Here is a 12,169-nt window from a genome sequence, read left to right as displayed (position 1 = left end):
CAAGATGTTGAACCTATAAGTCTTCCAACCAGGGAAAGTATAGGAGTTAATACAAAAACAAATAGAAATATTTAGCTATGAGTTAAGTATAGGTTCCAAATTGCTCCTTATATAGGGTCATCCAGGAAGCCTTTTCTTTCAATGGACCCCAACCTGGGACAAATCACTCAAAAGAAGTCTTGTGTTTGATCTCAGTACTCCACACAGTCAGAAACTACTATGAAGGAAGATGCAATACAACAAAAGATACTTCTATAACTCAAATGATGAGGTACTGATAGGAGCTACAATTAGAATTTGTCAAGTGGAACAAAAATTTCATATGTTTACATTATTTAATGATTATATTAATAAAATACTGTTCTTCTATAATCTAAATCATTTTCAGTGAACTAAACCTTCAGCAGATTTATCTTCTGGTATCTTTAAGTCAAAATCTGAATGCATATTTTAGAAGCCCAACAGAACTAATCAATGCCACATAGTTTTCAATATTGAATAGTTATATCCTCAAATATATATTCCTTTCCCAGCACATAGGTATTACGTATTTTGGCCCCACTATCCATAAGATTTTTCTTTCCAATTTAATCACTAAATAGGACTGTATTTATAAATGGTACCAGTTTTGAAAAATAGCTGATGTATTCTATAATTTCTTCCCAGTTGATTTACAAATAAAAATATTATTAATCTTATCTTTTCTCCTAACAGTTGATAATAGCCATATTAAACTTGGAATATTATTTCCCACTAAAAAGTTTCATTAAGAGACAAACTGGGAAAATAAAGTTAGGCCATTTCATATCCAATTCTCTGTAAAACAAACAACCAAAAAGACCCCCCAAAAAACCAGAACAAAACAAAACAAAACAAACACCTCACAAACAAAAAAACCCAAATTGTTGCTAGAGTGTCATTCAACTGCTATTCTCTGGTTTATAAAACACTATAGGATTTTGAGGGGTTGGTACAACTTCAAAGTTTAAAAGGTAAATATGGTTTTATCTGCAGAATCAGATTCCAAAAGTACTAATTAATGATGAAAATGGAAAAAATCCATGAATGTTTTACTGCATTATATTTCATAATTTTAAAGAGTGGTAACAGAAAACTTCCAAGCATGAAATATGTGAGGAGCAATTTATGGCACTTTTAATATATTTTTATTTGGGTCTTTATTCATTCTTGGTATTAGTTTATGGTTAATTTTATTTTTTTTAAGATTTTATTTATTTAACAGAGAGAGAGACAGTGAGAGAAGGAACACAAGCAGGGGGAGTGGGAGAGGGAGAAGCAGGCTGCCCGAGGAGCAGGGAGCCCGATGCGGGGCTCGATCCCAGGACCCTGGGATCATGACCTGAGCCAAAGGCAGACACTTAATGACTGAGCCACCCAGGCACCCCTGGTTAATTTTAAATAAAAACAATGTTACAGGCACCTGGGTAGCTCAGTCAGTTAAGCATCCACCTTCAGCTGAGGTCACAATCCCAGGGTCCTGGGACGGAGCCCAGCATTGGGGTCTCTGCTCAGTGGGAAGCCTGTTTCTCCCTTTCCCTCTGCCTGCTGTTCCCCCTGCTTATGCTCTCTATCAAATAAATAAATAAAATCTTAAAAAAACAAAAAACAAAACCAATGTGACAAAACCATGGAGACAATAAAAAGATCAGTGGTTGCCAGGGGCTGGGGGAGGCAGTGAACAGAGGATTTTTAGGGCAGTGAAAATACTTTGTATGATATTATAATGAAAGACATGTCAGTATACTTTTGTCCAAACCCACAGAATATACAACACCAAGAATGAACCCTGAGGTAGACTATGGACTTTGGGTGTTATGATGTGTCAATGTAGGTTCATTCTTAGTGAAGAATATACCATTGTGGTGAGTGATGTTGATAACGGGGGAGGTTGTGCATGTGTAGGAGAAACTAGGGATATAAGAGAAATCTCTATACCTTCCTCTCACTTTTACTATAAACCTATAACTGTTCTAAAAAAGTTAAGCCTTAAAAAAAAAGCCCACAATGTGATATATCTTCATAACTCTTCGCATGTGAGTTTTGTAATTAAAATGTAAAAGTTATCATCAATAACACTAATGTTATGTTGCAAACAGCATTATTTTCAAAAAACAATCCTATTGTCTACATGTAAATTTTAATACAATTTCTCATTTTGAAAGTATTAAAAAATGGTTAAAAATAGTTTTTTCTGCTGAGTTGGGCAAAAGAGAAAGTACTTGTGTAAAATACATGCTAAAATATGTGTAAAATATAGAAATACAGAAGCTTATTTGAAGATCTGACAAGGCTTTTTAACACAAGAAAATTCTGGGGCTGTACTTGATAGCTAAATTAATCAAAAGACTTATTATTTCCCTTATCCTCACCACCTACCCCTGAACCCTGCACCAAGTTTGCATTGTAGCAACCTACATCGTTCCTTGGTATCTTAGCATTGTAAAAGCTCTCAGGCTTATAATGGAGTTCTTATGCTACTAGCTCAAGACAGGTCACAAAGGTGTTCTTAATAATCGAGTACTGGCTATATATCTTATTATACTAGTATCAAGCCTTACAATTTCATAAAATAATTAGAGGCCAGATAACATTCACATAGGAAGAAAACACAATTAATACTAATTTACTAGACCATGTTTTCCAACCTTCAAGTAAGTAACATCTAGTGATTTTTTCTATATCCATGTATCTTTATACTAATAGTACTTTTCTTTAAATTGACTTACTTTGGCAAAAAGACAAATTTCTTTAAAAATTGAAGTCTATCTAACACTATAGATATGTCTGCTAACATTGTCATTTTCTAAAACATCAACATTTAATACCAATTAAAATTTAAACGTTTGCTCAGATATCATTTAAGATTATCTCGATACGAATAGTGACAAGCACATGACCACGTTGAAACCCACTGCCTTAAGATGAACTCAGCTCTGATGTACTTATCTGAAAAAAGGTATCCAGTGAAACCCCAGAAGATCTCATCAGCACATGCTGCTAATGACTGACACAATTACAACACATATTTACATACGAGAATAAACTGGAATACTGAGTTGCTTTTTTCTCTTAAAAAAAAAAGATTAAATGTAAGATTAACCTCATGTAGAAAATTCAATATATGTAAGATGACTAGATGTAAGAGGACCTTATTGGCACTGAAGGAAATTCTTATTTCTAGGGAGGATGAAAAACTGATTTCAAGTTAAACCAAAAGAATATTTGAATAGGAATTATCAGTATTATATAGCAAAGATCATACACATCTTAGAAAAATTTAGCCAAAGGATTCTCAATGAATTACCAAAAAAAAAAAAAAAGTTTCGCTTTTTAAAAGCTGAATAAAAATTTTGAAGCAAATCTACTGAGGCCATTTTCAGATATTATTTTATCTACTGTTTTAAAATAGAAATTCAATGTTAAGGTTTATTACCTTTGGCAATTCCCATTCCGAACGAGATCCATCTGCACTGTAGTAATATTGTCTACCTTGATCATCAACATGCTTGAGCCACTACAAAAACAAAACAGGTGTAAAACAACAAACACAAAAACAAAAAAAAGTGTTATTTTTTAAATCTAACTAAAAGTGAGTTTAAGCTTATACAACCAGAGACATTTTTCTTGTGAATTTTATTCTACTTCCTCAAGAACACTGTAAAAAAAAATTTACAAACTTATACTAATAGATTTGTATTTTAAGTTTGGTAAGAGTAAGTAAACTCAGTATTAAATGTGAATTTATTTCCTCTCTCCTTCCAATGTCAAGTTAGTTCCAATGTCAAGCACCACTTAACATAAGAAAATGTAACATAAAAACACACAGATATACATATACACTGGACACAGTGCCACACTCATTCTGAAAACAAGGTTGAGAAATGAACAAATGAGAATATTTTTTTAAATCTTCAAATATAAAACTACTGAACAATTTAAGCCCAACTTCGTGTAAACCCTTAGGAATTACCTCCTGCAGCCAATACATTTCTCACTCAATACCATTTAAATAACACTAATAATAAAACTTCATACGATGTAAAACAGGGACTCTGAGGGGCAAAAGACTAAGTACTGCTAATTTAACATATGATCTTAAATGTGAAATACATGAAAACTAATGTGTCCTTATGTTCTAGTGTGAAGTAATTAAAGCAAGCACAACCAACCAGTTATCTTCTCTGATAATACCAGATGTTAATACATAAAATTTCAATATGCATTCCCAAACTAGTTAATCATAAAGTACTAGATTCATGGTTTTTGTTTTACATAACTTGGTTATAAAAGAAAAAGGAGTATACAAAGTGAGGAGGTATATCATAGTAACATATGCTGAGAACACTATTCCTAAAAAACCATTCCTCAAGAAAAATATAAAGAAATATGCTTACTGAAGAAGTCTAAACAGAATGACACTCAATAGGTCCACTCTTAAAAAGGTCTGTCTTAAACAGTTTTGACACCACAAAAATCAGTGTAATTACAAGCAATTTATAACCATGAATCAGTAGTTACATAATGAGTTTTCATGTTGTCAATTGGCATGATTTCAGAATTACAATAAAGAATATTTTCATGCGTTTTTAAAATACTACTAAAACTTCAGTACACAACTATTTCATGAAAGGATTCTGACCAAAAAAACTAGATGAGAAAAAAAGAATGTACCTTTTCATTAGTATAGTCACTGGTATATAAGGTATGCCCACGTTCATCCAACTCTTCTGACCAACCCCTTGGAGGAGAACCACACTGACTATCTGACTGGCTGTAACAAATGCTGTGGTAGTTTTCTTCTGATGAAAGCTATAAATAGTCAGAAACATAAGGATTTTTCTTCTTTGAATATATATATATGCAGCAGTTGCAAATCTAAGCAATACTGTAATTAGCCATAAGCACTAAGATGTCTTGACTATAACTGAAAATTTAATTTTCAAAACAAACTGTTAGTCTTTCAAATAGTACACTGTAAGTGGTAAGGTGAAATTAATAATAGTTATTTTATCACAACGATGTAACCCTGGAAAAATTCACCATAATAAAACTGAAAACAATGTTTTCAGACAGAGATAAAATACTACCTTCTATTATTTAATTCTGCTTTTGAACTGAAATCAGGTTAAAAACCAACAGGAGAAGGGGCGCCTGGGTGGCTCAGTCGTTAAGCGTCTGCCTTCGGCTCAGGTCATGATCCCAGGGTCCTGGGATCGAGCCCTGCATTGGGCTCCCTGCTCCACGGGAAGCCTGCTTCTCCCTCTCCCACTCCCCCTGCTTGTGTTCCCTCTCTCGCTTGTCTCTGTCAAATAAGTAAATAAAAATAATAATAAAAAAAACCCCGACAGGAGTATGGGTATACACATCCGTGTGTAAGCAAAATAGGGGATGAGGATACTTCATCAGACTGAGTTTCTTGAAAATTCTCATGCTTGGCAAACAGTGCTCAAGATATAAATATATCTTGAATTATGTTTTTTTTAATGTGCAGAATTGGGAGAGGAGAGACACTAGTCTTGTAATACTGTATTTTATGTTCTAATTTATTGATTTTGTCTAATTTATTTCCTCAGTCAAATGTTTATTAAAGATAGTTGGAAACTAAACTTCAAAACAAGAAAAAAATATTTAAAAAATTCAAACATGACAGAGAGGTGAAAAAATTCAGTATGGAAATAACTTAGAAAGCATGATAAAATCCAGACATACAAGACAAGCAATTAAGATTGACAAAACTTAACTTCTGCTTTCTCAAACAAGAGGCACCATAATGTGAGTGAGAAGCAACTTGCTTACAGCACTTAAACTTCATTCATTCACAAATATTTATGAGATCCGCTCTCGTAAATGACCCCTCCAGGGTCACTTTTAGGTAGATTCTCAATGTTGTAGAAGTAACTTAAAGACATAAACATACTAATAGTAACATGTTCACAAAAACTGACATAGACAACTTTACAGAAGCCCTGCATAAAGTGAGCTACATACGTTTTGTAACAGTAATGTTAAAAATGGAAAACCTATTTCAAAAATCAGGACTTATTGTTAAATTGAGACCACTTAAAATATACGTTCATGTAAGCAAAGTACAATAAAATCTTTTAGAAACAGAAAAGAAATCTATACAATGGAATACTATTCAGCCATGAAAAAAAAGAATGTAATTTTACCATCTGCAACAACACAGATGGACCTTCAGGCCATTATGCTAAGTGAAATAAGTCAGATAGAGAAAGACAAATACCGTATGATCCCACTTATGTGGAATCCTCAAAACAAAACAGAACAAACTCACAGACACAGAGAACAGACTGGTGGTTGCCAGAGGTGGGGGAGGAGGCACGTTAAATGGGTAAAGGGGGCCAAAAGGCACAAGTTTCCAGTTATACAATAAATAAGTCATGGGGATGTAATGTACTACATGGAAAACACAGTTACTAATACTGTATTGCATATATGAAAGTTGCTTAGACAGTGGATCTTAAAACTTCTCACAAAACAAAAAATTTCTGTAAGTGATGATAGATGTTAACTAGACTTACTGTGGTGATCATTTTGCAATATACACAAATATAGAATCACTAGGGTTGTACACCTGAAACTAACAATGTTGTACGTCAATTACACCTGAATAATAGTGTAAAACTAATTTAGGAAACAAAGTCACTAAATCAATTTTTTCATAAACATGACTCCCTAGCTGACGAAATGCTCCCATAATTTCCCAATTTTTGTGCAGTAAGATGTTCCTTTCTTGCATGAAAAGAAACCTCCGGTATCTCAACATGTTTTATTTCTTTATAAAACCAGGAGTACCTTTAAAATCTTGATATTTACTGCTAGGAAAGAGCTATTTAGTGGCAATTAAATAAAATTAAGATTATTTTTGGTAAGCATTCTCTAAATGTTAACCATGCTATACTTGTAACTCCATTCAGCAGGGTACTTGGCTCAGTAACTTTGGGGTATATATTTTGCAGCAAATATAGCCTTATAGAGGGGGCTACAGAGATGTTCCATTTACAGGAGAATGGCAGGTACTGAAATGATAACCTGGATTAAAACAATTTAAAATATTACATAAATTTTTCAAGAATCATCCAGAAGCAAGAGGTTAAGAAATACTCAGAGATCAAAAACTAAGTAGAATATAAAGACCAGCTTTCTCTTTGAAGGCATTTGCCAAACCCCAAACTAGAACATTAGTTTTCAAGGCAGTGAAGTATTAGGGAACACGAATCGAGACTACCAAAAGTAGGGAGTGTAACAGGATTCCCCCCGAGAATAAAGAACTGGAACCCCAAAGAATTATGCCCTCAGATTATCAGTGAGCCTGAAATAAGTCTTGTCCTTTATTCCTCACAAGGGAAATAACAGCAATCTCCCCAGATAAATGGGGGGAAATGGGAGAATCTCCAACCACAAACCAGGCTTCATGTAATCCAAATTACTACTAACTAGATGGCCTACAAATACTAAAGCTGAAAATTCAGTTTCGAATGTTCACAGGATACTAGCTTTCTGGCAGAAACAAAAGCAAATCCTCTCTGACAGAACAAGTTTTCAACCCCAGCATTAAAGACTTCTATATATAAAAATTTCCAAGTACTATACATAGTCTCATATTAAAACACACATACGGGGATGCCTGGGTGGCTCAGTCGGTTAAGCATCTGCCTTTCGCTCAGGTCATGATCCCAGGGTCCTGGGATCAAGTCCCACATCAGGCTCCCTGCACAGTGAGGAGCCTGCTTCTCCTTCTGCCTGCTGCTCCCCCTGCTTGTGCTCTCTCTCTGACAAATAAATAAAATCTTTTTAAAAATAAATAAATAAGTAAAACACACATATGTGGACAAGATGTGAAACAAAATACCATGAGTAAGAGTCAGCAGAAAAGCAGCATAATCCAACTCTTAAAGACCTTATGTACTAGGGGCGCCTGGGTGGCTCAGTCGTTAAGCGTCTGCCTTTGGCTCAGGTCATGATCCCAGGGTCCTGGGATGAAGCTGCGCATCGGGCTCCTTGCTCAGTGGGAAGCCTGCTTCTCCCTCTCCCACTCCCCCTGCTTGTGTTCCCTCTCTCGCTGTCTCTCTCTGTCAAATAAATAAAATCTTTAAAAAAAAAAAAAGACCTTATGTACTATTTATATAAAAAATAAAATATAAAATAAGACTAAAGAAAGATATGACAAATAAATGAAATACATGATCCTTCACTGGATCTTTCATTGCAGGAAAAAAAACTATAAAGGATATTAACTGACAAGTGAGAAACACTGAACATTAACTGTGTATTAAATAACATACCAATATTAAACTTCTTGGGTATGATAATTTTTCACCAAAAACAATGACAACAAGTTTTGCTGGAAAATGTCCTTAGAGAATAAAATATTATGTTGTCTTAATCCAAATGGTTCAGAAAAAAAGTTACTAGCAGGTAGAAGGAGGAAGAGAAAAAGCAAATGTGGCAAAATGTTAAAACAGGTAAATCTAGATGGTTATCTAGTATGTGGGTGGGGTGTTCACTATACTATTTTTTTAGGTTTAAGACTTTTCAAAGTAATAAGATGGAGAAGCTCTCCAAAATAAATAAAAGCTAACATGTTTTTAAAATTTAAGGATTGGTTTAATAATAAAGATGAAAAATAGTGAACAGGAACTACATCAAAAATTACTGAGAATGAAGCATAAAGAGACACAGAGATAAAATTCACAAATAAAGGGAAATCAAAAGACACGGCCAATGTAAGCAGATTAAATATTCATCTAATCAAAGTTCCAGAATGAAAGGAAAGAGAAAGTGGGACAGAGGCTATATACAGAAAACTAGGAATTTTCCAGCACTAATCAAGGATAGGACTCCTCAAGTTCAAGAATCCCAACAAAAGGGGCGCCTGGGTGGCTCAGTCGGTTAAGTGTCTGCCTTCAGCTCAGGTCATGATCCCAGGGTCCTGGGTTGGGCTCCTTGCTCAGCGGGGAATCTGCTTCTCCCTCTCCCTGTTTGTGTTCTCTGTCAAATAAATTTTTAAAAATCCTTAAAAAAAAGAACTGTATATCAAGTAAAGATATTCTTAAAACACGAGGAAAAATAAATTTCCAGAAAAAACTACGATTCTATCACTAACATCCTCGGTAAATTTTAAACTAAGATTCTCTCACTAACAAATCCTCACTAAGAAAATTTAAAAGTACATGCTTAAGACAGAAGTTATCCAAGACAAACGTTATCCAAGATAATCTGATTTGCATAAAGGAGTGTGAGGGGGAAAAATGCGAAATAAGAGGATGAATTTAAGAATCAACATGTGCAACAATAAGAGGGCTAAAAACAGAAATAAAAGCCAACAACAAACAGCACATACAGTTCTCACATGGCGTTAAAGAGCAAGAGGATACTAACTTTAGACTTTGGTAAGTATGCATGTTAGCATTTCTAAGGGAGGGTCCGCCCCAGCAGCACTACTGACATTCAGGGCCAGATGACTCTTTGCTGTGGGAGCTATGGAGCTATCTTGTGTATCAAGGATGTTTAATAGCATCTCTGGCTTCTACCCACGACATGCCAGGAGCCCTCCCCAAGCTGTAACAACAAAAAAGTGTCCCCAGACATTGTCTAATGTCCCCCAGGAGGCAAAACTGTCCCCAGTTGAGAACCATTGTTCTAGGGTAACCACTAAAATAATAAGCTCTAATTAGATGGAAGAGTGACCACTTACTCCCCCCTCAAGCCCCACTGAAAGTACTGAAATACGTTTTAAAAGACTTAAACCGCCAAGAACAGGGAGAACACAAGAAGAGAGCAGTCACAAAACTCTGGAAGCTGAGAAGCAGACGAACAAGACTAACTTATCTACAAAGAAAGCAGATTCTAAAATGGTGGAGGGAGGCAATGGAGTTGGTGAGGGAAGTGAAATCCAACCACTTTACAGAGCAGAATCTTCAAATGGCTCAGGAACTGACCATATTAGGTCCTCCTGGAACTAGGGGTGAAGGCAGGGGTATTGCAATGAGGACTAAAATTGCCAGAATCCCTTTCCTTCAGGCCTGCTTGCTAGGTGTGCACCGTCCCCTCTTCCCAGCAAAAGTACAGGAATTAATTACCTCTTATGAGGGAAAAACAGTAAGATTCTGATTTGGAAGACAAGAGGCACAACTGGGTCATGGGTTCCAACCAGAAAGAGGGGAGACTGAGGGACTATATGCAAAACTAAATGCTGACTACCAAGACCCTGGCAGCCCTTACTTTCCTGGCAGATTTTAAGACTTCTGTGAAGACTGAGCAGTCTAAAAGAAAGACCTACTGGTTCTGACCCTGGAGACTCCTGGCAAGTAGCTGATCCATATCGCCATACACTGAAGTTCAAAATGCCCTCCAGTTGTGAGGAAAAAATTATTTCCAACCTAGAATTCTATACTCAGGCAAGCTATCAATTAAATATAAGAGCAGAATATAAACATTTTCACATACAAAGTCTCAATATTACCTCCTATATGCAATCTTTCTCAAGAAATTATTAGAAAATGTGCTCTAGAGACGAGTAGTGTAAGCAGAGATTCTAATATACAAATATATTTATTAATATGGAAAGCTAAAAAGCATGTTTAAAGTTGCTGTGTGTACTTTAAATTTCCTTATTCTATAACTGAACTCTTTCCCTAATTCTTCCAAATTATTAGACTTTATATATATTATTCATATACAGAACAATGTAATTTGAAATCTTTCTAGATCTACAATTCAAATAATTTTCCCAACATTTTTCTTATTATAGTAACACATGAACAAATTTCTCTCACTACTCTCGATCTCATTCTTGAACACTGAAAGTACAAGTTACCACCAAACCAAAGCTATAAATAACCAACTGAAAAATAGGACAAGAAGAAGAGTCATTAACTACAAAAAGCTTTTATATTCCGCTAAATACAAGATGTGTTACCTGATTTTTCCAGCTCCTACCTAACTGGAGTTCTGTTTTTATTATACATGCTTTCTGTAAGAGCAGAGTGTCCCATGCAGGTGTAGGGGCCTCCGTCTATCAAACAGCAGGATTTAACTCCATTCTATCAATCCTACCCAAGTCTCTCCTGCATGTCTGAAGAGTCCCAAGGAATCTCTCCAGACCTCTGACATGACTGTTTCTCAAAATATAGCTGGGCAAGTTCACTGCACGACCCTCCAAGAGGTGCAGGGAAAGGTGAAACAAAGGTGGGGGGCAAGTAGCATGAACACTTGATAGAGAAAATAATGATTTTAGAGCAAATGGTCATACTTTACAAGATGGCTCATTTATGGGAAAGGAATTACATTATACTTACTTTCCTTACATATAAATAAAAAGTGATCTTGCACCTCTGACGGACAAACACTGAAAAGCATCTCAGTAGCCAAACCAAACCAATACAGAAAAGTGTCTGTTTTAACCAGTTCATAACTTTGTTTTTATTTATGTGGCTAAGTCATATCATATATTTTCTTTCCTTTTCCTAAAAAATGTCCCCAATTCAGCAATACAGTAACTGTGTTAGTATCTTCTAGAATGTGAGGGAACCCACTGGCACTAAGCAATTTTAAATGAGTTAATTCAGGAACTAGTAAACACATTATAAGGTTAACTACTGTCTATTAGTTAGACATTAGAAAATAACTAGCATTAATATAACGAAACTGGGAAAGAACATTTAGTAACTTAGAGATTTCAAGTGTTCTACCATTTCAATACCAAGAAACAAACTATTCACTTCTTTGGCCTTGAATAATGAAGAGAGAGAAAGTTTGCTAAGTCACTGGTTGAATTATTCATACCTCTTGGTCTCCTGGACTCTGGAAATCTCCTTTGCTTATGCCTGTATCCCGAGTCCAGCGAGGTGGTTTCCAGGTTCTTTCCTGGGTTCCTCTGTTATAGTAGTAACAACGCCCTGAACTATCTTTATGAGTTTCCCATTCTCCATTAATCTGAATTGCTGGGCTCCCAGGAAGTGGGGGAAGAGCAGACTGGGATATTTTCAGTTCTTGTAGATTAGCGTAGACAGGAGAATCTGGACGTCCTTGATTTGGAGGTGTCGCTGCCTGTGAAAAATGTGAAATATTCAGGCTTAAACTGGCATAACATTTACAAATAAAAATTAGGTGAAACATGAGACAT

At 35.4% G+C, this 12,169-nt stretch overlaps 1 protein-coding gene across 7 annotated transcripts in view; it reads right to left on the bottom strand.

Moving 5' to 3' along the window:
- Nucleotides 1–12,169, bottom strand: part of ARHGAP12 (Rho GTPase activating protein 12) — a 115,175-nt gene that overhangs the window by 45,040 nt on the left and 57,966 nt on the right. For 4 of the 7 annotated variants that reach the window (XM_027592738.2, XM_027592741.2, XM_027592739.2 and 1 more), the window contains exons 5-7: nt 11,830–12,093; nt 4,693–4,830; nt 3,455–3,535 (exon numbers count right to left, since the gene is read on the bottom strand). In XM_027592738.2, coding sequence (XP_027448539.2) covers nt 3,455–3,535; nt 4,693–4,830; nt 11,830–12,093 — 483 coding nt within the window. The remainder of the gene's footprint in view (nt 1–3,454; nt 3,536–4,692; nt 4,831–11,829; nt 12,094–12,169) is intronic. The other 3 variants (XM_027592742.1, XM_027592743.1, XM_027592744.1) reach the window with 1 other exon arrangement.

The sequence above is a fragment of the Zalophus californianus genome, chromosome 9, assembly GCF_009762305.2.
Source record: "Zalophus californianus isolate mZalCal1 chromosome 9, mZalCal1.pri.v2, whole genome shotgun sequence".
Lineage (NCBI taxonomy): Eukaryota > Metazoa > Chordata > Mammalia > Carnivora > Otariidae > Zalophus > Zalophus californianus.
This window is presented reverse-complemented; position numbering and strand designations above follow the sequence as displayed.